This window comes from Pezoporus occidentalis, unplaced genomic scaffold (genome assembly GCF_034315485.1).
Source record: "Pezoporus occidentalis ecotype Australia unplaced genomic scaffold, CSIRO_AGI_Poc_V1 ctg41, whole genome shotgun sequence".
Classification (NCBI taxonomy): Eukaryota; Metazoa; Chordata; class Aves; order Psittaciformes; family Psittacidae; genus Pezoporus; species Pezoporus occidentalis.
In genome coordinates this window covers 4635696-4662031 of record NW_026915736.1, presented here as the reverse complement: position 1 = coordinate 4662031, position 26336 = coordinate 4635696, and the positions used below count along the sequence as shown (strand labels likewise).

General features: G+C 40.0%; 1 protein-coding gene across 1 annotated transcript in view; it reads left to right on the top strand.

Moving 5' to 3' along the window:
- Positions 1-216: 216 nt before the first annotated feature.
- GRID1 (glutamate ionotropic receptor delta type subunit 1) overlaps positions 217-26336 on the top strand; it is a 593210-nt gene continuing 567090 nt past the window's right edge. Inside the window, exon 1 of the mRNA XM_062634051.1 lies at positions 217-344. Coding sequence (XP_062490035.1) covers positions 281-344 — 64 coding nt within the window. The 5' untranslated portion in view covers positions 217-280. The remainder of the gene's footprint in view (positions 345-26336) is intronic.

Below are 26336 nucleotides of genomic sequence, written 5' to 3'. Positions count from 1 at the left end.
GCTCAGTCGAGAGCAGTACCTAAGGAAGGGATGGAGGGAACCCGGATAACTCGTCAGGGACAGATGAAAGGAAACGTGTGGGGGACATTCGTTCAGTTTAGGTCAGTTTCTCACTGCTGCTCCCCTGGGTGCGGCGCTGAGAGGTTGGGGGGTGGGTGGTTACCCTGTAGCCTGATGTGACACGGGAGCCGTGGGGGGTCCTCAGCACATCAGGAATTGCAGCCACCCTCATCCCCAAAGCTGTTCTGGATGGCTCCCCTTGGAGTTCCTCCGGCAGACCATGCTGCCGCTAGAGTGTGAAAATCGAGATGCACCAAATGCCTCAGATATCCATGTGCCCCAAGGTGAGCGCCAAACACTTGCAGGGTCGGAGGCTGTGGCGGCCATGCCACACAGATGCTTATTGATGGGCAGTCCTGCGCTATGACAGCATAGCGTCAAAGCCCATCAACAGCTCTCAGGGCTGTGCTGTGCCTGCAGCCCTATGTGAGCTGTTGCTCCCCAGCGGCAGCAGGGCAGTGGGAGCTGCAGGCTTCCAGAAGGTTCTTCAGGCAGGTGAGCAGGCAGGGTCCTTGCTGGCCCCCTGCCAGTACTGGTGTTTGCAGGGGCTGGGACAGTGGTTTCTTTCTGTGGGTTGTGGTGAGAGGTGACAGTCAAACACCAGCAAACAAGAAGGAAGGGACTTTGCACTAACGTGCTTGTGCACCCTGCCAAGACGTGGCCATTCCCCTGAGGAGGGCCTTGTGGTCAGCACTGCAAGCTAGGCTTACCTTGTGGCCTGAAAGGCTTAAGGAAGTCCAGCGGTTCCACTACTTTTATTTGCTTTTATTTGCTCTTAATAACTGTCACAGGGTGACATGCTGGAGTTTTAACTAACTACTGAAGTCATTTCTTTAAAGGTCAGAACTCCTGATAAAATTCTGCAGGTAAAAGAGGTGTTTTTTCTTGTGAGCTACTAATGACTTAGCCACTCCTCTGCTGCTCTCTTGGACTGTGTTTGGAGCATACTAGCCGCAGCTGGTCAATTTCCTGTGGAAATCTCCTTCATGCTAAATAGTGATTTGTTGAAACTGGGGGAAAATAATTGTGAACTCTGCATTGTCTGATGTTGATTAAAAAAAAAAATATTTTAATATATCTGATGTCTCCAATTTCACTAATATTTACAGGAATATATTTAGTTATTTTACTCTTCAGTTTGGGAATTTGCTTTTTTCTTTTTCCTCAAGAGACCAGACAAAATGAGTAAAACACGTTTCTAAGTGTTAACATCCACATCCATTATCTCCCCCATGGCAACGGTGTTTGATGCCACACGGTTTGCTTCTCCCCACCATGCGCTACACAGCCCTTTCATCTCAGTCACTGTCCTGTATGCCACCTCGTGATCTGTTTTCATTCTATGCAAAGTGTGAGGCTGAGATTTATGTGCATACAGGAATAGCCCATGGTAGGACCAGTAGGACTGTGAAAAAGCTAGATGTGGAAAGTTGAGCATGAACAATGCTGATGGTTTGCTGTATGGTGGAAGTTGCTGTAGTTTGCTGTAGATATATAGATGGTGCTGATGTGAAACAGGTTGGATTTTTTGAGTGACTGATGTTGAAGACTCATTTCTGTAACAAATAGAAAAGAACTTGTGTGGTCATTTTGGGCATAATTGGCTACACATAGTAGACAGTTACACATTGCTTGGGAGCTTATCAACAACTGGATCCTTGTTTAATGACATGATCCGTTTGTTTGCACTTACTTCAGTATTGAATGCTGTTCCTGTAGGTGTGAATGCTGTTTGAAAGGACATAAGCATCAAACTGCAAACTAAACATGAAATAGACCCTGGGCCCCACGGATGCACCAAGGCTGAGGAAGGCAGGGTCTTCACGATGAAAAGAAAACAATGAAATGAAGGTTGAAATGCTACTGTTTGGGCCTTTAAAAGGATTTTTCATCCCATGTGTGCAAATACCAATTAGTTGTGCAAAGCCCAATTAGTAAGCAGCTTTGACTAGTGATCAGCATGCTTATACCATTAAATATCTTCACATAAAACAGGAAATGGCCTAATTTAACACTGCAGAAACTAAGCAGATAATGGCTGGAGCTTAAACAATTAATAAGAAGCAGGAGACAGAAGATACTACTTGGAAAGAAAACATGCTCTGTAATGTAGAAGTGACTGCTGAAGTACATATACAGTGAAGACTTGGATACTTTTTTTCTGGGCAGCATTTTGTCACAATCCCACTGCATTGCAGGTTTAAGATTCCAGTGGAACTTAGACTAACACAGAGGGATCACTCCGGTAAATATACTCCTTACCCAGTTTTGGAAGCTTAGGAAGTTTTTGACTTCTTATGGAATTTCACTGCTGAAATGACTTTCTATGTTTAGATAACAATTTGGAATACATACAGATTGTTTTGTGAGTTTGGTTTTGTTTGTCTGTTTATTTTTTTTTCTGATCCAGTCCATTACGCAGGGAATGAAAAGGGCTGTAAGTGGTTCCTTGCTAAAATCCAGGCATGCAGTTTCTATTTTAAAGCTCAAGTGTGTGTTTTTATGCTACAATACTGCTGACTTTGCTCTAGCTATACATAATTCCTTGCCCTTTGTCCAAGACATTTTTAACTCCACTGTACTGTTTTAAAGAAAACTGAATTAGAAAAGACACATGCTTCTAATTCAGTCTCTTTTTTTTTTTTTAAACCTCAATGGAGATGGAAATTGAAGTTGCTCTTGAGGGAAGTGTAGTAGATGGACCAGAACTACTTAATACCAGAGTCATTATTCATGCTGCACATTTCTTATCATAGAAGTACAAATTGTACTGTTCATGAAATTTCAATGCTTTTTTTTTTTTTACACCATTTAGAACACAGGTTCGATCTCTTCAGTTTGGAAAAAGAACTTGGTGTCTTCACTGTACAGAATCTTCAAGCGAAAGCTGACTTCTCTAAGAACAATGAGGTAAACATTAGCTTGATAGCAATAATTAAAAGTGGAGGATTCATTTCTACTGAGTCACTTCTTTTTTTATCCTATGTGTTTCTGGGTAATAAACCAGTTTGTTACTGACTTTTTATATGTACTCACAAGTATAGGAAGGCTTGTGAGTAGGCTGCATTTGGGAAATTCAGCTGCACCTGAGCCAAGTTCCTAATGATCATGGGCCATCCCAGTTGCTGTTAACTTTAGGTAGACCCTGCCCAGTGGCAGGTCCTCAGTAGCCTAGTGAATTCAGTAGGAGTTTCTCTTCTAGTGAAAATTATGAAGGTAAAAAAAAGAAAGGAGGAGTTTGTCCTCCTGTGGATCCATGTCTGCTAATTGTACTGCTTCCAATTGTTGATCATTGCTCCTTAGCTATACTTTCTTGCCTTCACAGCTTGTTATCCACTGACAGCCAGCAGTGCAGTCCCTGTGCAACTCTAGTTCTGCTTCAGAAAAAAATGGCAGACTCACTGTGACCTCAGCAAGGCCAACAGCTTTTGTCAAATCTGCCCATCATAGATAAGATGCTGGATTTGTGCTGTTTTCCCTATTTTTAACTCACATACTTATGCTGTCAAAATGTTGTTGTGTAAACCAAGCTGCAGTGTGTTTGCAAAATTAGTGCTTATGTGGCTGGTCTAACACTTCCTTCTAATTACAGTTTGCATATTTGCAGCAGGTGGCTGAGCTGCAGGAGGTGGTAAGACGGCTAGGTAACATTAGGGAGGCTGAGAGGGTGTTAGATAGCTGATTCCAAACGCAGGCTGCAATGGACCCACAGCCTCTGGTCAAACAGAGGGAAGTTACTGAGAAGTATTTGCAAACACCCATCTCCTTTAGCATAAACATGGTGTGGCCTACTGTTTACAGCACAGTTCACTGCCTGCGCACGTGGGCTCAGGGCTGGGCCACTCCTTGCTAGCTCAGGTAGCTTATCACCTTCCCCTACAGACCTGGTGGATGTTCCCTAATGAGGACAATCTTTTGTAACAAGAATGGAGGTGGTGCAGATGTATTTTTGTATGTCTCTCCTACTTTTCATTTCTTGTCTCTGAATTACCAGCTCCAGTGTATAAACAAGTGATTGTTTTCATAGGGAAAACAAGATACAGAAATTATGCTAAATGAACCAGCTCTTGGTAACCTTTTTCTTTGGAGCAGACATTGCAAGACTAATTGGCAAAGAAGCATGAAGCAGAGCTGGCTGGCAGGGAGCCCCATAATGCCTTGCACCATGGCCTTTTCTTCCTTGCTTGGAAAAAAACATGGTAACTCACATCCACGGCCTTGAAATTAATCCTATTAGACACTCTTCTGGAAAAAAAAACACCCAAAAAATTAACCACCATCCCCCAAAAAAACCTTTATCCAACACAAGAGGCATACAGGTATGCGCTTTGATTAATCCAATATGAACATATTATAAAGACACACCCCTCCCATCATGCCTCATATTTCCATATGCTCTTGAATAGAAATGAGCTCAAGACTGTTGGGGGCTTCTACTGTTCCAACTGTTTTGAGGGTCGACAGAGCACTGGAATAGGTTGTCCAGAAGGGTTGAGGAGTCTCCCTCTTTGGAGACATTTGAAACCCACATGGACATGTTCCTGTGTAACCCGCTCTAAGTGGCCCTGCTTTGGTAGGGGGGTTGGAGTGGAGGATTTGTAGAGGTCCCTTCCAACCCTAACAGCTCTGTAATTCTGTGATATGAACCCATTAATCATATTGAGCTGAATTATCTCAAGGACAAAATTTCTGTAAATGCCATGGGAGCTGGTGGCTTAATAAAGGAGAGAACCCAATGGGTTCTCTGACAGATGGCAATACTGACAGAGTTTAGGTTGTCTGTTCTCTTTGGCATCAGCCAACTGTACAGGCAGCATGGGCTTAGTCCTGCATTGGCTGTCTCTTCATGTGGAGTTATGACAAAAACAGATGGAGCTGCTGCTGCTGTGAGTAAGGATAGTGGTGGTGGTTAGACAGTCACCTGTAGGGAAACAACATGTTGTTGATCCCGCTATTTGTGTTGTCTCAAAGGGAGCAATAACCAGTACTGAGATACTTGATTTGAGAACTTGAAATCAGCCATGCTAACAACTTGCAGATTTTCACTGTCTAACTCTCCAGCACAGAGCCTTTGGAAATTTTAGTGTGTTTTTCCCCAATTAATTTGTTTTGTCTGTTCCATATGGCTGTTGTATAAATAAGTCTTCTGTGTTTTCATTTAAAAAACAAAAGCAAAACAAAAAATAGAGTAATATAAGTGAAACAAGCACCTTTGAAACATACTCCTAAGTTAGTGAAACCCCTGCAACAGGAGAAAACACTAAAAATTAAAAGGAAAATAATCATATTAGGAGGGGCAATGTTGCTTCAGTATTATTGCACTGAATATTAATAGTGAGACTTGCAGAACCTATGTGTCGTTGAAAAATAACTTTTTTTTTTTTTTAAGTCAGAATTGTAGTATAGACAGATTCCACATTTGCAATAAAATAGGAAAAAATTTCAAGTTGAGGAAAAGGATCACAGACCCTGCTATATGTGGAAGGTTCTCTGGTTGCAGAAGAACGGAGGTTGTTTTACTTTATGTATTCAGCAGAAGTTATAAGAAGTGGTAAGTGGATGTATCTGCTGGATTTCAGTCCATCCTCGTTAGCTCTGTCACGTTACAGGCTCAGAAACGTAAGGCTTGGGAGGAGGCCGTGTTTGTATTTCCTATTGCCCTCTACAGGGTCTCAGGAGTAAAACACCAGCTCAAAAACATGGAAATACATTGTATTAAATGTATTAACAGCAAATTGCACACTACAAAGCAGAAAGATGAAAAGATGTTAATAAGTGTTATTTACCTCTGAACAATACACTGCTGCCTTTCTATGGATAAGCTGGAAAATCGCATGTGCAACTTACTGATTTAAAGAGCTTTAAAATAAGCACAAAATTCCACAGTGATCCTTGCTACCTTCTGTTATTACTGGATGTGTTGCAAACCCAGTGATACTCTGTGTTTTGTGGCTGGAACAAACTCAGATTCCCCCCCAAAAATAGAGTTCTTGTTTTCACAACGTTGCCATTTGAATCGACACAATTTTTGGGGAAATAAGCATATTCCTATTTGTCAAACAGTGCTTTTTAGTGTGAATTTAACTCCACTTCTGAAGAGCCAATAGCATTTGAATGCATTCCAAATTCCATTGTAATTCACGCTTAGAAGCTTAGGCTGGAAATCTGCAGAATAGCTTTGGGTTACATGAAAACAAATATTACAGTGCTGAACAGGAATCCCTTCAAATCTGTTGGAGACTTTTTCTATTCAATTCCATAGATCTTCAGTCTGACCATTATTTGCTCTCTCTTTGAACAAAAAGTTTCAGGGAACTACTTGCACATTCACATTTGTGTAGTGTTCAATATGTCTCTGCTGTGCAGTTGTAAAGGTAGGCCATGACTCAGCTTTGCCTCAGCATTCTCACAGAGTGGATCTTTTTCCCAGTACAGGTAAGGCTGATATTACTTACACCAATTTCTGTTACAACAGTATCTGTTTAGAGGTTTATAGCTCAAATAAGACATTTGGTCTGAAATTTTTCATAATGGTGAGGAATGATGCTTCATATCGGGGAAAACTCTTTTAGTCTGTACACACCTTTGAATGAATTTTGAATTATCCAAATACTGGAGTTTATACATGTTTCAGCAAAGACTGGCTAGAGCTTAGCAGCTAAAATTTATACCCACATCAAGACTCAGTTTGTCAAGTAGCTAGTGAGCAATAAATTCACTCCATCTCCTTTTGCATTAATGTCCTGTGTAATCAGGCCCTGAATCTGCTGTAAATCATGTTGCTTATGAAAAGAGAGGTCAGAAAATTAAAGTGTATTAGGAAAATAAACGAATTGTGATGAAATGTTATATGTCTATTGGCACAGGACGTTTTTTTGCTAGCTATTGTTACAGCATCAGAAGAACATTGAAAATCAACACTGAAATCAGACCTGATTCCTACCTGTATGTTCTTTTATGTTTTGGGCTTGAATAATATCTGTTCATTTTCAAAATGAAAATTTTGAATATTCATTTCAAATGAAAAATTTCATTCAAAATTTTGAATTTTCATTTCAAAATGAAAATTGGGTGGCTGATGATTTTCTCATGGCAGTTTTCTTTTCTCACATGGATAAGTAATTAAATTTGTATGTGCTTGTTTTTAAATCTCTCTTAGCAACTTTGCATTATTTCTTGTGTTTTGACAAAAGCTACTCTTGGCATAGGGAAAAAAGGGACTAGTACCCATCAAAATAATGGTATCTATCATATTTTATCATTAAGAGAACAGGCTGATAAGATGTGTCAATCTTATACCAGATGGTTACGTAGATAAATTGCTGTTGACCTTTTAGCACATTCAGTGATCCATCCTTGTTTTAGGGAAATAGGTAGGTGCAATTTCTCCTTCAAGAAAGATTTATGGTCATGTAGACGAAGGGCAGGGAAAATGTGAACCAGTCTGCTGCTATTTATTCTTTGGCCAGTTTCAATCCTTAGACCACTCTATATTGGCTTCATTATACGTCCTACAGCCAGATGTTCATCATAGGATTTATTTTTCCATTGCAGCCTTCCTGAAACTGTGATAATGAATTTATTTTATTACCTTAATATTTTCAGAACACACAAGAACTTGCAAGTGTGTAATTCAGGCTGATTTCACAGCAGTGATTAAATTTGCAATTGTGTTTTAGAAGACAGGATCATGAGGTGTTTTTGTACTGTAGAAAGTAAATCTGTGACACAAATCTTCATTTCCATGTCATAACTGTATTGAGAGTGACATTGGAGGTACCATTTAAATCCAAGTAGTCTATAATGCTGAATTTCAAACCCTAGATGTCGTCTATTATGTCAGGCTCCTAGCATTACTTTAAGTATGCTGTGGTAAATTAACCTGTAGGTTGAATTCCTGGATCTACCCCAGTTTTGTATTTTTTTGACTTTTAATAGTGAAACTATCTATAGCTGCTAAAGTGATATTTCTATGGAAGAAGTAACTCTCCAAGTTCTGTTACATTTTGTTCCTTTTATTGGCACACTAGTCACTGAAGCTAGCATATAGAGAGAGCCATACTTGGCTCATGCACTCATCTGTAATCAGGAAGATAATGAGGTACCTTCAAATGCTTTTCTTTCTTTACTGCTCTTACAAGATGGAAGTTGATCGATAGAGAATTCTATAGCAAGCCGAGCTGGTTTTGTAATTATAATGACTACCAGTTGAATCAGGTAAAATTAATTCACTCCAATTGCTTATGTATTGTGATTATTTCTAAGAATTCTGCTTCACAAAATGTCTCTTCACATGAATACAATTTAAAGGAAATATCACACAGCATTTTGTAGTATAAAATGGGTTTCTTTTGCATGTGGGTGACAGCTGAATGCCATAATGAAACATTCAATAATTGCCCACAACTGGGGAAACCCTGGTGGTCCCACTGGGATCAATTACAAAGTTCGGGTCATTTGCAGATGAATGGATGAGTAAGTAGTTAATTGGGCATGTGCACTAATAGTAAGAGACCTCTGTCTCTTATAGGTGAGTGAGGGCATATAGTAGGCCTTGTCCCACTTGAATAGTTCTTCCATTAAAATGATGGTATTACCAATTAGACTCCTCTAAGCTTGTTTTCTCTTACGTCAATATCCATTGTGTTTCCCTTGTCTTTAATGACCTTACAATTGATCTGCTCTGTCTTTGATCATGGCCAGCTGACTGGGGCGGGGGAGTCCGCGTTTAACTGCAGTCGGTTACTTGTTGGGTTTGCTTGCTGATAATTTCCTTAGATTTATTGTTACTAATTTCTATAGATTTATTTTAAGTTAGAAAATCAGAAACAGAGTGCAATGTCAAACCTCTACCAGAAATTAGGAGAAAAATCTGAAAAAAAATGAAGTTGAGTTCATATGAGCTATAAAAGGCAACATACAAATTGTGACCCTAGGTAAGTAGCAATTTAATTTTTAAAAAGCTCCTCAACAGAAGTTGCCATTTTAGGTTTTGTATTATTTTTGATGCTGCCAGGTTAATTTGTTTCCCAGACTCTCAGAGGTGCTGAATTAGTTCTGTCTAGCCTACAGAAAATTTAGACAAAGTTATTAATCTGATCATCCATGTAATCACTCCAAAAGGTAGATAATGATGTGGGTATTCAGTGTGTATTTGTGGTGATTCACTTTGCAATTATAACCTGCTTAGGCAAAGGTATTGGAATATTTGTTTACCTTGCAAGCTTTTGTCATCTTTGCTTCTTTCACCTACCATTCTAACTGACATAGGGCATAATAATTCTTGAATAAAAAAATCTTAAATTTTTACTCTTAAAAACTAACTTTAAGTTCGCATATTGTTTATTGCCTAAAATGTTATGGGAGATACTCAATGGGAGTTGTTTGCAATAGCTGAATAGCTTGCTGAGTTGTGACTTTCTAGGCTTGAATGACTGTTGCTTCAGCAGGTGTATTTCTGTAACACATTTTAAAATTTTAACCCTTTGAGTTAAATTAATAATTTGGATAGTTCCTTTGATGTTTTTCTAATAAGTGACTTCCAAACATTCACAAATATACAGACTATGCTGGAGGATGATGCTTTGTTGAAGAAAACCAGTTATGTCTTAAGGGGATGGGGGGCAGAATTTTAATTCTTAAAGACCTTGTCATGAGCCAATCTAACTGAGTTCAGTGAGTCTGGGCTAAACTATGTCAATCAATTTAATTTTTAAACTTGAGACACAAAGGAATGAAGGCTTCTTCATATTCCACACTGGAACACTGTGTGGATGATCCCACTTGAGGTCTTTCAGGTTTTCAAAACCACCACACCAGGTCACCATTTTGCCTTGTGAACTGATGCAGCAGCTTTACTTGGTAAGCACTGTAATGCAGGAAAGCTGAGAGGTAAATGCAATGATTTGGTCTTTTCTGATCTTTTATGATTCACCTCACCTGCCTCCTCTGTATTACTACTCTGAAATGCTCAGCAGAGCTGAGTAACACGGTGTGTTCAGTAGGGTAAATTTGATCTGAAATGCTGCCCCGCTGTGTGTCAGGGAATAAATTGAATGTGGCTAATACTCTCTTCCAAACAGTTCACAGTTCCCTCTGATTTATGAGTGGAGATTTAAAACTATCCAATGAAACATTTCTCCCATGCACTCTTGGCTTCTCTGATCCTTCAGAGTCACTTTGCTGAATTCTAATATACTTACGTATGAGCTGGGGCAGCATAAGATGCATAAACATTCTGTTGTGAGTGCTTATGATTACCTTACAGAAGACAAAGTATTTTATGCGTATTCTCCAGAGTTCCTTAAAATGGGCTGTCCTGGGTTCAGCAGTAGCAGTCATTTTTCCCCTTCTTGGTAGCTGGTGCAGTGCAGTGTTTTGACTTTCAGCTTGGGAACAGAGCTGATAACAAGCGATGTTTTGGTTTGGCCAAGGACTTTGTGAGCCTCATGCTCTGCCAGGGAGGAGGGGAAGCAGGAAGCAGAGACAGGACACCTACCCAAACTGACCAAAGAGGTATTCCATACCACAGCACGTCATGCCCAGGATGTAACTGGGAGTGAGCCGGAAGGGCTGGGAGACTGCAGGGTTGGAGGAGGTATCGGTCGGAGCTTGGTTGGGCCTGGGGGGGCGAGTTATTGGTCAGCTGGTGGTGAGATGATGTATTCTCTTCCCTTGTTATTTCCTTTATCATTATTATCATTGGTGGTAGCAGTAGTGATTTGTGTTATACCTTAGTTACTAAACTGTTCTTATCTCAACCCGTGGGAGTTGCATTCTTTTCGAAGCAAGGGCAAGAAAGGGGGGGAAGTGAGCGAACGAATTACCTGACTGGGTTTAAACCACGACATGGGCTGATTAGGAAATATGCATGCTTGTAAGCCAGTTCAGTAGAACAATTGTGAAATAAAAACACAATAGAACACAAGGCAGACTTGTAGGACTGGGGCTTTAGGGTTTTCAAAAGCATCTAGAGTATTTTGGAAAACAAATCCCATTGAGAGTCAAAGGGATTTGACTCTTCAGCCATTTTGAAAAACTTTCTCCTAAATGAATAAATAGAAGGAAACTACAACAAATCAGTATATTCATTCCCAGAGAAACAAAGCAATTTCAGGAAATATATAGACTTCACACAACAGCAGGCAAAGCAACCTGAAAATTTGCAGATGATGGGAGAAAAAAAAAAATTACTCCCAAGGTTTTTTTTATTTGTTTGTTTTGGTTTTTGGGGGGTTTTCTAATACATATTTTTGCTATTTGTTTTTTTACAAATACCTATCCTAACCAGTGGCTAAAGGTTGGATTGATCCTAGGTGTAACTGCTGTGACTTCAGAGTTTCAAATTTTACTCCTGGTGTTTTAGGAAAATAGATTTGGGGCTGGCTGGAGTATATAAATCTCTGTTATCCTGCAGCGGATGTTGTCTCCTTTACTGCTGCCTTTCATTTAAAGACTATATAACACTGTGTTATATCCAGAACAACCATATAAATTACGTACTTGGGAAGATGATGTTTGCATAGGCTGGTGTTTGCCTGCAAGTAGAATATAACTCAGATCATTTGTAGTCTGATAAGTATGTACCTTAAATCCAAGTGTATAGGCTGAAGCCGGAAAGCCCAATGCAATAACAGTTCACAGTATGCACCAGCTACATTTATAAGACATACTTTCTGCTGAGATGATGTTTCTGTTACTGTGTTCAGTGCTGAAGAAATGGTATGCTCATCACTGTGAGTTCAGATGCTAACAGCAGTGTAGGTATGGACATCCTTCCTTTATATATAGTTACTACAGCTGGTAATTCTTCCCCAGTGCAGATGGGTAAACCAATGGAAGTATATTGTACATGTTCTTGGATTATTTTAAAAACAAACCAGACATTTTTGATTGTTTTTATTCCAAGTACTCTCTGAAGAAAACCTGAGATTTAAAGAAGTATCTTGTTTCCTCTTTACATGCTTTCTGAACCTGTACAATGTAATTACTTCACATGTTCAAATTTTGTCTCAAATCCAAGGGGTTTCATTTATTTTTCAATAAAGGGCAAGATTTCTAATGGATAAGTAGATGTGAAATATGAAAAAAACTGTCATTCTCTCTTCATAGACTGGTGAAAGGCAATGTTTGGACTTATTTTTTGCTATCTGCACAAACATGTCCTCATAACTGTTGCGGTAAATAACCACAACATGTGGATGGTGGTTAGTTTTGTTGGAAGCAAGTCCAGTCAAATACTAAGAATATATAGGTCTCCAGGGTATTATTTTTTTGCATGGGTGTGATGTGGCAGCATAGGAGATCAAAAAACTGATCATCATGACAGCTATTAGCAAAATTTGAGGCATATTTTGTGGTCTTCTCTCTTAGTAGTGTTTGAATTATTTCTGCTATCTTTTGATAGAAAGAGGGATTATTTTCTCTAGCACTTTGATACATTCATAAATATTTAGATCATTTAATAGAAAAATAAATAAGCACACACTCCAATTAAATTAAATTAGACACCCTCCCCCCGGCAGTCCCTGAATCCTAAACATCTACAGAGCCAGATGAAGAAATTCCATAAAGCAGAAGACAGGTCCTTCCACCCTTCCAGTCAGTAAGCTAGGAAAAGATACATCATATGGAACAGACCACTCATTTTAACAACAACAACAACAAAAAGAAAAGGAATATTTTTTGTAAATTTAAAGTATCCTATTCCTTACTTCCAGAATAAATAATAGAATAGATTCCAAGGCCAGCATATCTAGCAGTGTGCTGAATGGGGAGCTCTGACACTGCACAGCCCTCCCACACTGAAGAATAAAAGACAGTGACAGAGATGGAACAGAGTTACTTGTTATGTACTTGTTGGTACTTTCCCAGGCATTTACTGCTGAAAAAGCTATCCACCTCCTTCTGAATTTTAAGACAGGGTACCTGGCTGTAAAACATGAAATAAAATAGGGCAACTGCTGTCAGAGACCAGTGATAATGGGAAGAAAGGTATTTTTTTATACAAATCATAAGAGGAGAAGGAGAAGGAACTTTTAACTCTTAAAATGGGGAAATTGTAGCAAGGCAGTGAAGTTCTCTAAGGCAAGTTGTAGTTACTTTCTCCTGGAACTGGGATATTCTGAGGCCTGGAGTTTGTAGAAGGTTTGTAGGAATTGCAGGAATTGCAACAAGAAAAATGGGGAAAAAGACAGAGGTGTAAATGCATCATATCACCTATATGAGGAAGAAAGCTGAGAAAAGATGAATGTTTTTCATGAAAGAGGGACTAGGACTGGACTGAAGACTTTCAGTCTGTTTGGCTCAAAGGGCTAATTTCAGTTTGAGTGAATAAGGGACGAGAGGGAAGGCATGATGCCTTGGTTTGAGTGGTTGGTTATGAAAGTGAAGAGACAACAGGAACAGAGATAGTTGGGAAAAGTTAGTTCCTGTTTTGCAGTCTATAAGCTTCCCTTGTGACTGGGAGAAAAAACATAGTAGTTCCTGTGCTAACTCAGAAGATGGGATTTGTAGTTTGGGAAAAATGAAAACTGATCAAAAAACTGATTAAAGCCACAGGACTGAGCCACTTGACTGTCACAGAAACTCACTCTGTATGTGCTCCACAATCTTTATTCTATCTAAACTTTCACAATGCAAGAAAAAAAGTTTCTTTAGGACCTGCAGAAGTATAAGTCTGCGAAGTTTTAGTTTTCTACACTAAGACACTTAACAAGGGAAAGAAGACCAAGGGAAATGACTGATTTTTACAGTACTGGGGACAGATAGGTAGAGGAGCAAAATTCTGAATGTGCATGTGGCTGCCTAATTCCAGTGTAATATGAATTTAAAATACAGCTTTTCATGAAAGAGATGGACAACTTTGCATATGTGAGAGGGAAAGGCTTAAAAATGTGTTCTGGACAATTGGTAGCACTGTATTTTGAAATGAACTGTTTATGAATGTGATAGAGACAGCAGAGGCATTAGCAGCACAAACCACCCTGCCTACATCTACCAGTATGCCCTTACATTGCTGTAGAAAGTGACAACCTGCCTGGAGGCATGATAGCAGGGAGTATCCAGTTCACTCTGCCGCTGGCAGCTTGTCTGAGACTGCCAGAAAGATGCTAACTAGTGCCAGCTGCTAGTTCTGAGAGGCTCTTCAGATCAGGCACCCTACAGCCAACATAAGGGGACTGCTTTACTTTCACAGTAGTAGTTGACAGTATATTTTCATTCATGCAGAGGGGATAAAAGTCCATTAGTTATGCCAATAAAAAAGGGTGCAAGGAGTTACTTGTCTAAAATTCAAAAGGAAGATTATCTGAATTACTGTCTGATAATGGAGGCACACTGAATTAAAGACAAAGTTACATGCCTGTGTATGTCAGACCTTTGACTTTCTAATCCTGCCCAATTGCTGCAGTCAAGATCATAGAGATTATTTTTGTGAGCTGTTGCTCAGTAAAAAGCAAAACAGATCAACCATAGTTTGTGGAATTAGATCAGCCCTGTCCTGAGGCATCAAGCACAAACTACAAAGCTTCTGGCAAAAATAGAGGAAATATAACCAGCCTGTCCTCCTTAAATCTAAGTGAGGAAAGTGCTTCTGATGTAACCATAAAATAAGAAGTGACTTTTTTTAAAAGGAAAAAAGCACCAATCTGTCATTCTGGAGCTATGCTGGGATTTTTGTTGAGGTGGGGGTTTTTTGTTGTTTGGTTGGTTTGGTTTGGTTTTTGTTTTGCTTGGTTGTTGGTTTTGTTTGTTTGTTTATTTTTTTTTTCAGTGCAGATTTGCTGTAGGGGTCACAATGGTCAGGGATAGAGAAAGACTACTGAGTCCATTCCCCTGTGCTCATGGACATAATCCCTTGATGCAAATACATGGTTTATTAAGCTTGCAATGTACTTGCTATGGGAATCAGACCTCTAATAACATCATCCCTGAAGCTCTGGAGGAATAATGCTTCTTCTCTTTACAAGTGTGCTGTGTACAGTTGTGCACCGATGCTGTACACTGATAAAAGGAGTAGACCATGGAAGTAAACACAGAGCAGTAAGAAAGGCCATTTGAAAGAAACCATGAGTGTTCAAGGTGTCTGCAGGCATTAAGTGCTTTTCAGATAGGTCAGTATTTGATGAGAAAACTGAGATATGTTGGCTTGGGACATGCTTAAATTCCTCCAGTAGATCTTGAATTTCAGATCCCATCCTAGTGCACTTCAGCCTAGAGGGGAAAGCTGTGTTGAATGCCACAGAAAGAAGTGTGAGCAGAAGGTAAAAAATTCTGCTGCTATTGGAATCTCCATCAAATAGCTCAGTAAAAGACCAAAAGACGAGTAGCCCAGACTGAGTGCAGGGAAGCAACTTACAGGGCTGGGTAGCTTTATTGTATTTATTATGGAATATAATTCAGTAAAACCTTTGCTGAGTTCTCTGTCCTCCTTTCTTTTCTATGGGATGTGGCTTTTGGTTTACAGCTTAGCTGCTAACAGCAGAGTTGGAAACGCAGCCATGTTGAACACATCTCTGCTTTTATCTGTTCCAGAATTTCCTTCCTCCTCCCCCTACTCTGGGCTTTTGCAGCTGTGACTGCCACATCTGTACCAGTAGATACCATGGTAGGAGCACTAGGATACATAAAGTGATGGGTTTAAGCTACTGTGTTTACATATTGCAGTGCACAATGAGGGCCTAAGCTCCAAAACTCGGAGACAGCACAACTGCATAAATATCTAACTTGCTTCACAATGATGAGCTTGTGATACATGCCTCATTTTTAACTGAGCTGATGTTTCTTATCACAAGAGATTCAGTTAATCACAATAAAATTAATTCATCCTTCACTTGCCTGCCAGATCCTCAGGGCTGCTTCACTATTTTTCTATTGTAGGAGATGATGTCTTCACAAGTATTTTTGTTCACTGCCTCTTGCTTTACAAGCTTTACAAGCTTAGTGTAGCATAGGGCAATACAGAAGAGAGGCCTTGACATTGGGGCTATTGGTTTTCCTAGAATCTTGGTTGAAGTTTCTGGAAGTTGTAACTCACTCAGGGTTTTGGTTTGATCTGCTGCCAGCGTCCATAATTCAGGGAAGAAAGCCCTAACCCTCAGAAAACAGTTGCTGGTGAGGATGTTAAGTTGGTTATTAAAAAATGAAGACAATCACCAATGATTTAAAAAAATATTCTTTAATTTAAAGCCTTCTGCTAATCACTCACCTGTGTATATACACAGTGCTAGAAATTTTGGATCTGAAGTAGTGTCCTTTTAAAGCTTTGATGTTCACCTTTTAGAACATTAGTTTCAGTCATTTTTCCTTTTCCTAAAATAAATGTGAGAGTAAACATCATGTTATTCATAGATATTTTATTTTATTTTATTTTTATTTTTTTATGGTTGGAGTGTGTGTAGTATTCTGCAACCATGAAATGCTTTGCTGTGTCGTTTATCATCCTTTGCCTTGATGAAAGCCTATACAATTATCTTTGTGCTCATGTTACACTCTAAGGTTTTATAATCCAGGTGTCTGTAGGCTTCTGGAACTTGTGCAGTGGAGATGCACATTAGAAAAAATGCATTGTTGTTTCTGAAGCCCATCCTTGAAGTAACATATATCCCCTTACACAAAGTAACCTGTTTATTTTTTTCATTGCTGTTCTCTGGCTTATAGCACCACCTACAAGTTACTTTTGAATTGCAGATGCAGGTTGATCTTTGCATGTTTGTGTATTCTCTTCCACGATGTAGCTGCAATTGCCCACTCTTCTGTGCCTTGTGAGAGCGCCAGTGACTTCAGCCATAGCAATTCACTGCTTTTAAGGATACTGTGGCTCAGTGATTTTGTCTCTGTCTTGGCAACCACTGAGCTTCATCCAGTTCTGAAGGTAAATTCAAGTCCCTGCATCACATTTATTCCTCAGCTCTGTATTATTACTAATGAGGGAGGAGCCATGAAGGGAGTCTTCATTGGCACTAAGGGCAGTCCATATTCCAAAACTTGGTAAACGTGTAAAAGGCAGTGATGGAAGATCAGGTCCAAAGACAGTCGCTACAGGCAACCAAAAGCAATCATATTGTTTCTTCATCAGGCAGAGCTTCATGCTAAAACATTGAGGTTTTTTAACTTCCAACTCAACCTCTTGTCAGTCTAATGAGTTTGATTACTTAGGTCTCGCAAGAGTGAAATTATTTGCGCTCTGACAGAGAAACTCTTCATCAGGGACTGTAGTGATAGGACAAGAGATAATGGGTTTAAACTTAAACAAGGAAGTTTAGGTTAGATGCAAGGAAGAACTTCTTTACTGTGAGGGTGGTGAGGCACTGGAACAGGTTGTCTGGAGAAGTGGTAAATGCTCCATCCCTGGCGGTGTTCAAGTCAAGGTTTGACAGAGCCTCGAGTGACATAGTTTAGTGCAAGGTGTCCCCCATGGCAGGGGGTTGGAACTGGATAATCTTAAAACCCTTTCCAACCCAAACCATTCTATGGTTCTATGACAAGAGGTAATGGCTTCAAGCTGTGCCCGGGGAGGTTTAGACTGAATATTAAGAAAATCTTCTTCATCAAAAGGGTAGTCAGGCATTGGAACAGGCTGCCCAGGGCAGTGATGCAATCACTGTCCCTGGGAGTGTTCAAAAGCCATGTGTATGAGGCCCTTAGTGACATGGTTTAATGGTGGACTTGGCAGTCCTGGGGTAACGTTTGGACTTGATGATTTTAAAGGTCTTTTCCCACCTAGTTGATTCTATGATAACTGAACTGTGTGCCCTAAATATCAGTAAGTTATTGCAATGGCTGTAATGGCTTTGGTGGAGCTTTTTCTTCCCTGTCTTTTTCAGAGCACAGTATTCCTCATGTACTTTCATGGCACTATGTGCAGTTCAGGAAATGTTTATCTGCAGCTCTCCTGTCAGTTAATCCCTCTCCCCAGTGTAGCTGACAAATTTTTACCCTGGTGAAAATTGTGATGATACCCTTTATTCTCTCATTTCTGATAAAAAAAAGGATAGTATTTGTACTCACAAAAATAAAAGGCACTTACCAACATGGATGCACTTTACAGCTATTGAAACAGCTCACACACTGCCGTTGCAGCTGCTGTAACAATAAAGATGGAGCCTGGGTTCATACAGATTCCTTTTGCTATTGTTAAGCAGAAGAGGAAGGAGATTATTCTGCTCCATTTGAGGAAACTATTGTTTAAATTGAAAAACTTTCAGTAAGCCCCCTAGTTAAACCTAAATTTATCCAATTTGAGCTTTATTTATGGCTTGTTTAATGTATATTCATCTAAAACTTCTTCCACATTACCCATAATACAGTCCCATTCTCACTGGTTTGATATGGCTGACAAGGCTATGAGTCAGAGAAAATACCTGGTGTGAATATTCCCAGAAAAGCATAGGCAAAATAAAAAACAAAAGAGTATTCCTAGCAAGAGACCACATACTTTTTCCATGTAAAAGGCATCATTCATTTCCTGAGTGGATTTCTATTAGCAGTGGGTAGTTTATCAAAAGGACTTTTCTGCTTGGGAGTAGTCCTACTTCCGCACATAAACATGAACTTCCTGACAGAGTTACTGACTCCTGCTGTTAAACTTGAAAAGCACCAGATTTTGTTGAGCTGCGGTTCTGCAGACACTTCTATTTTATTTTATTTCACCTTCCCTAATTTTTTTTTTTTTTTTAAATTACAAAATACTTTTGCATGAGGACAGGATTCAGTATTTGAAAATTCATAGCCTCCTGCTGCGTCTTCCCTGAGTGAAGTTATAATCTACTTGTGACATCAGAGATTACTGTTGTAGAGGTGGTTACATCATAAGAATCTGGTTTTGGGTCAGGAAATAAGCAGTAGGAGCAGAAGAAATGTCAATTATACAGGTTTCATACTAGCTACTGTAGTAATACAGCAGAAAACACACCTCGTAGTCTCAGGAGAGAGGCAAAAAAAACTCTAAAGTTTTGCTTGTCATGTCAGATTCTCTTTTGCATTCTGTTAATTTGACAACCAGATTGCCAACTGATAGAGAAAGAGAAAGCATTTTAGTAGTGTGTATTGTGGATTTTACTGAGCTTTTTATTACGTTACGGGTAAGAGAGAGAGGTAGATTTTTGTAACATGGTAGCAGACAAGAACTCTAGTCCAGTAACTTTAACAAAATCTGTTACCTGAGAACAGTGCTTTAGATGTCTGTTGAAACAGCTGCAATAATTACTTAATTCTTTCTTTTAGCAAGATACCTTGGTGTCATGCAGAAAAGAGGGAAGGTCAAATGACAGCAGAATACCAGCTGTGGAAGTCAAGGAAATCAAATGAGGGCTTTAATTTGGGGGTTTAAGATGCTGGCAAAGCTTTCTGCTGAGTCAGTCATGTCAGGAAGAAGTCTTGTGCTCTTCTTGCACACATGACGATTTGTTTGAACAGAACATGTTTTTCTGCCAAGACACCCTCCTTCCATTCCCCCCTCTCAACTCATTTCAAGAATGGAAGTAGTACTCTGAGGCCTTATTTAGCCCAGCATCTCTGCCCAATTAGCAAATATCCTGCATCACTGATTTTTAGAATTTATGTGACCACAGTCTTCTAACTAGTTACAACATACTGACTCCATCTTGAACAGTATTAATTTCCAGTTATGAGGGAATAATATGTAGAAAAGCTAACAAGAAAGATTTGCTTAAACTCTTTTCCAAATGCTTTTAAAACGAGAGCTCAGTGTTACACCTTTTGTCCCAACCAGTCGCTGGTATTGCTGGTATTGATCTATTCATATTGCTTAAACCGAATTACTGCTTGTGCACCTTGCACAGACATTGTGTTCCCAGCAAAGTTCTTGAGTTAGGGTACGTAGACCTGAGCATAGCAGGTGGGAGCCTTTGTTTGCAGATTAAGCAAGTCCAATTAACCTGGATCCTAACTCAGCAAGCACCTTTGTCTCCTTGATGGGGGAGTTTTTTCATCAAGGGTAAAGTGTGTAAAATGTGGGTAGAATAAATCCACCTGTAAGGTTGAGGAGAGCAAAGGTGGTAAATACTTCAGCAGACAGGAACACCATCCACTGAAGCCTCCTTCCTTCGTTTCCTTCATTCTCTGGGAAGAGTAAAGCTTGCAGGGAAGGTGGACTTCTGAATCTTGTCAGTTACTGACCTCATGCCCATGTCACTCCCCTGGCCCTTATGCTGCTTTCTATGAATCTTCTGATAAATGCATCCTTCCAGTTGACTTTTTGTGTGCACTTCTAGAGAAACTGTATGTATCAATTACAAATACCCTATACCCTCTCCTCATGTTTCCTTTTATTAGTCTTAACCTAACAAAGTTTTAGCCCATTGGGAAATCAGAGCAATATCCAGCTTTACCACCTGACACAATGGTCAGGATCAAGCTATTGATCCTGATTTCACAGTCCCTCTGCATATAAGGACACTTTTTCTTAAATTTTTCTTTTTTAAATGCAGCAGCATGTAACTCAAGTGGTGGGTGCTTCACATGCTATGAATTTTGTGATCCCACCCACAGTACAAGGCCTTTATTTCTATTGCTTTTATTCCTACCTTTTATTGTCTTTGGATGTCATCATTAAACATGGGATAGTCTTTCCTATTCAACTGTAGTAATAGTAATCTCATAAGCTTCTTGCAGTTAAAATAGGAGTTATTGTCCTACTAGAACAGATTTGTTGTTTGTTTGTTTATTCTTGTTCTTCAATTTAATCCAGGCTTTTGGAAAACTAGGGAGATTTCTTTTAAGTATTCAGTATCTTCACTTTGGATTTGAGGAAATAGTTCCTACTGTATATTTCTGATCTAAGTAATCTGTAAAGAGAATAAATAAATTCTCTATTTGAGAATCATCCTCTTGTATGTACCTATGCCTTTTGCTTCCCAGAAGTTATAGGATTTTTCATTTATGTGTGTTACCTTTTTTTCTCTGTACACACAGTTGCTGTAATTTCTCAATGTTGCTTGACAGTCACGCCTTTGTCTATGTGAGTGCATTACCCCTTCAATGGTGAGATCACCCACTGAACTGACTCCATCCAGAAAAGTCAGATAAGATACAGATGAAAATTCCTGGTTTCACATATACTTAAATAAAAACCCACAAATAAGCACACCTGTAGAGAGCCTATGAAAAGTCTCGGACTGCTTGCTGTCCTGCAGAGAGCAATGTGGCTTGAAAAATATGTATTTCACTATTTCTACTCTGCAGGCCAAGTGTGGGATGCAGACAAAATCTGAGAATCACTGAATATATTCATAGCTCTTTGTGCACACAAAATCTGCAACCAAATTGGCTATCATCATGCCATCAGGTTCTCTTCTATGGTCATGGCTGACACAAATGGATAGTAAATACTGGCTTTGCATCTGACTTCACAATCACAAAAATACTGCTGTCCTTGCATCTAACTGTTCTCACATAATGCAGGCTCCCTCCTCCCAGAACTCTATTTCGCTGCCACTGAACCAGTGATAAAACCTGAGCACTGACAGCATGAACAATTGGCATCCTTAAAGGTAAACATGAAGCCTTATCCCTTGGCTGCTGCTGCTGCAGATTGCGATAGAAAGATGAGTGCTTGGTAGTGACAATTCAAGATGAGAGATTGCAACAAAGGGAGAAAGAAAGGTCTCTGTACTGATAATGAAATTACTTAATAGTTCTGACATATATAACTTGGAGCAAGTAACCTCCCAATCAAATTGTCAATTAAATACATTTCCAAACTGCACAAACAACATAAGAACTAACACTGTTTTTCATTTTCACCTTTATATTAGCTTAGATACTTTTACCTAATAGTATAAATGCTGTGAATTTGGCAAGAATGGGACAGGCAAGAATTCTAAATGATACTGTATGAAGGAGTTGTGTTGAACTTTGCCAGCTGTTTCCTTTGTTGAGCAGGTCATAGATGCTAAAACTTGAGTATTTTTGAGTGTGGGTTACTTTGCTTTTAATGAGGTTGGCCTCTCCTTTAATCCTTGAGTTTTGTTCACAGTTTTTCTAACCCTAGAGAATATATAAATCTGATTATCAGATCCGAGGCATACTGGCAGTGCTAGCTATGATATTAGGTACTTTTTTTCTGATTACGAATACACTGGGATTTAGCCAGTAGAGGAACTTGTGTTTGTGCTCTCCATAGAGCCAATTATGTCAAGTGCAAATTCACTCCTGTGCAATTCTGTTTCCAGTTTCACATTCAGCCAATAGAACTCATCTCCCTCCACCACAAAATCTGTGCTCTGCTGCTGCTTAATCCTGTTCCTGCTTATGTTTCAGAGCCATTTTAAGCTCTGAGCTGTGCCACACATGAGCTGCATTACAATTTAAAACTCAGGTTTCTCTGTTTCTCTTGCCTGGGCTGCTGCTGTAACAGGCATGCCTGAACTCCACTGGGGCTTTCCCTTCTAACCAATTCATTTGAGATGTTCAAATATGTGGTGTAGAGTCATAGAATCATAAAATAGTTAGGGTTGGAAAAGACCCTAAGATTATCTAGTTCGAAACCCCTGCCGTGGGCAGGGACACCTCACACTAAACCATGCCAACCAACCTGGCCTTGAACACTGCCAGGGATGGAGCATTCACAACTTCCTTGGGCAACCCATTCCAGTGCCTCACCACCCTTACAGTAAAGAACTTCCTCCTTATATCCAATCTAATCTTTCCCTGTTTAAGTTTGAACCCATTACCCCTTGTCCTGTCACTACAGTCCCTTAATGAAGAGTCCCTCTCTGGCATCCCTGTAGGCCCCCTTCAGATACTGGAAGGCTGCTGTGAGGTCTTCACGCAGCCTTCTCTTCTCCAGGTTGAACAGCCCCAACTTTCTCAGCCTGTCTTCATACAGGAGCTGCTCCAGTCCCCTGATCATCCTCATGGCCCTCTGGACTTGCTCCAAGAGTTCCATGTCCTTTTTGTGTTGAGGACACCAGAACTGCACACAATACTCCAGGTGAGGTCTCACAGAAGCAGAGTAGAGGGGCAGGATCACCTCCTTCGACCTGCTGGTCACGCTCCTTTTGATGCAGCCCAGGATACGGTTGGCTTTCTGGGCTGCAAGCACACACTGCTGGCCCATGTTCATTTTCTCATCAACCAACACCCCCAAGTCCTTCTCCACAGGGCTGCTCTGAATCTCTTCTCTGCCAACCTGTAGCTGTGCCTGGGATTCTCCGACCCAGGTGTAGGACCTTGCACTTGGCATGGTTAAACTTCATGAGGCTGGCATCAGCCCACCTCACAAGCGTGTCGAGGTCCCTCTGGATGGCATTCCTTCCCTCCAGTGTATCAACCGAACCACACAGCTTGGTGTCATCGGCAAACTTGCTGAGGGCGCACTCAATCCCACTGTCCATGTCAGTGACAAAGATGTGAAACAAGACCGGTCCCAACACCGATCCCTGACGGACACCACTTGTTACTGGTCTCCAGCTGGACATTGAGCCATTGACCACAACTCTTTGTGTGTGGCCATCCAGCTAGTTCTTTATTCACTGAGTGGTCCATCCATCAAGTTGATGTTGCTCCAATTTAGAGACAAGGATGTTGTGTGGGACAGTGTCGAACGCTTTACACAAGTCCAGGTAGATGACATGAACTACTTTACCCCTGTCCATCAGTTCTGTAGCCCCATCATAGAAGGCCACCAAATGGGTCAGGCAGGATTTCCCCTAGTGAAGCCATGCTGGCTGTCACCAAGCACCTTGTTGATTTTCATGTGCCTTAGCATGCCATCCAGGAGAATCTGCTCCAAGATTTTGCCAGGCACAGAGGTGAGACTGACTGGTCTGCAATTCCCTGGGTCATCCATTTTCCCCTTCTTGAAAATGGGGGTTATATTTCCCTTTTTCCGGTCATCAGGAACTTCACATGACTGCCATGATTTCTCAAATATGATGGCCAGTGGCTTCGCAACTTCATTTGCCAGCTCCTTCAGGACCCATGTATGGATCTCATCAGGACCCATGGACAATCAAAGGAAACATCTTGGTTTTGGTACTGAATGGAGGTTAGGAATCCAATTTCTTTTCAGTATTCCCTAGAAGTCACCACCCAAAAGCCCCCAGAATATGTCATATGTACCTCCTTTGCAGTTGCTCTGGAGTCATTTGATAACTTGTGAATTCCAGTCAACCCGAAGTTAACTGAAAGTTACTTTTTGTGTTTTGTTGACTCTCTTCAACTTGTGAAGGAGAGCTAAAAAAGTAGGTGTGAATGCAAACCAACAAAGAGGTAAATAACTCCTCTCTAGTATATTGGGAGTTCATAATCCAATTAGCTGGCAATATACCCTTCAGATTCTTACTGGTATGGTATTAAATATCTTGCCCAGTGACAAAGAAAGATCACAGCACAGCTGTTGTCTAATAGGGTTGCCACTCCCTATGGGACTTACAGTGGGAGAGGTAATTCAGAATTGCAGTGTCTTTTAGATTTTACGTTATTAAGCTCTTTATCACAAAGACCGTTTATTTCCTAGCCAAGCAAGGGTCAGGTGGATAAATGATTGGGCATACACTGCATATCCAGAGCTTAAAAATATCTCTGTGAAATTGGAAAAAGGCAGAGATACCCCTCATGAGGGAAGGGAGAATGCTAATTGCATTTACAGTCATCACTTCAGGAGTGTGAGTTGTTGATAAGGTGTTGATAGCTAAGATAACAAGCTGTATCCTCTTGTAGTGTTCTGCTTGTGCTTATTGCCTTGCTTCCTAAAGCATTTGTAGAGTGTGTCCCTTAAGCAGGGATTCTTTCCACTGTTTGCATGAAAAAAGCTAAAAGCAAGTATAGTATTGAAGCTGTTTCCTCCGCTTTGATAAAATACCACATTTCTGTCAAGGGTAGTAGCATTATTAGCACAGGCTGTATCTTAGACTTGCTTTGCCATCGCTTGGTATGTCTTATGCCAGGATGCACTCCATGTGGGATCCCTCAGAGCACAGCTGCTGCATTAGAGGCCCTCATTAGGTATATCCAAAGGCTTCAATCTTCCTTTGGAACATCTGAATATTGTCTTTACAGTGAGTGGCTCCTGCTGCTGTTAATTAATGTAGGTTAAACCTTATTGTTTACTAAGTAGAGACAGCAGTGTGACAAGTCCTGCTGCAGGAATTACTAAGTAGTGCAATTCTGTTTTATTGCTGCTGTTAGAGGGGTAAGGGACTTCTGACTTGTTCCCCTAAGAAAACAAATAGCGTGCAAAGGTTGAAATTACAGAGGCTTATTTAGTGTTCAACTTTTATCTATGCCACCCTCTGGCATAGAAGGTCCTGGTTCTTGTTTGAGGACTGTTTTACTTTGTAGAGGAAGTCTAGCTTTGTAAAGAAAGCCTGACCAAAGTTTTGGATAGGTTTCAGTTGCAATCTTTTCTTAATTATACTTCCTCTAGGAGGATAGGGCAGTTGGGGTTGCTGTCCAGGGGTGAAAATCTGAAGGAGAATTTCTTAACTGTTCTGGCAAAAAATCTGTAAATGTTCCTAATCTTGGAATGGGACCCAGGACGTGTAGGAAATCTGTGCTGCTTTAGTTAAATACCTAATGGGCTTGTTTACATTGATAAAGATACATTTTTATGTAATACGTAGCCAACTTGTATCTGGAATGTTGGGGCATCCTTTTTCCTTTTAATTCTGTTTTTTATGTCTCCTGTATTAAAAAAACCCTATATTATACAGAAATGCGAAATAAGCTTTTCACTGCATGGATTACAAGGTGCTAAAGAGTGAATCCATTGTCTGATTCTATCCTTTTGAATGTTCTTTACAGTAGTCTTCAAGTTCATAATTATGTTAAATATTTTTTCTTGTTTGTTTAAAACAATTATGCTTTCATGTACAGTGTGGCAGCAGAACAGACAATGAAAAAAATAGACTTTTTATGCTCATCTCTCTCTTTCAGGTTGTATTTGTGTACCTATCTGTACAAGCTTAATAATGCCTTAACCTAGTTTTTTGCATTCACTATGAAATAGGGTTCATAGAAACTCATGGTAGCAACCTCTATTTCTAATCAGAGGTGGAGAGGAAAACACACCTTGAAAATACTGCTTTAGACAGTCAAATGCTAGATTCTCTGGAATTATGCAGACAAACCCTGTTTAGCTCTTTCCAATGTGTGTGCCTATTTCAGGAAATACAAGCATATAAAGTAATCATGGACTATTTGAGACACCTGACCAGATGACAATAACTTCCAGGTTGTACTGTATGTTGTGAGGACAGTTGAAATACTACCAGAGTTGTGGTCTGGAGAAGAGACCTGGAATACAAGCTCAA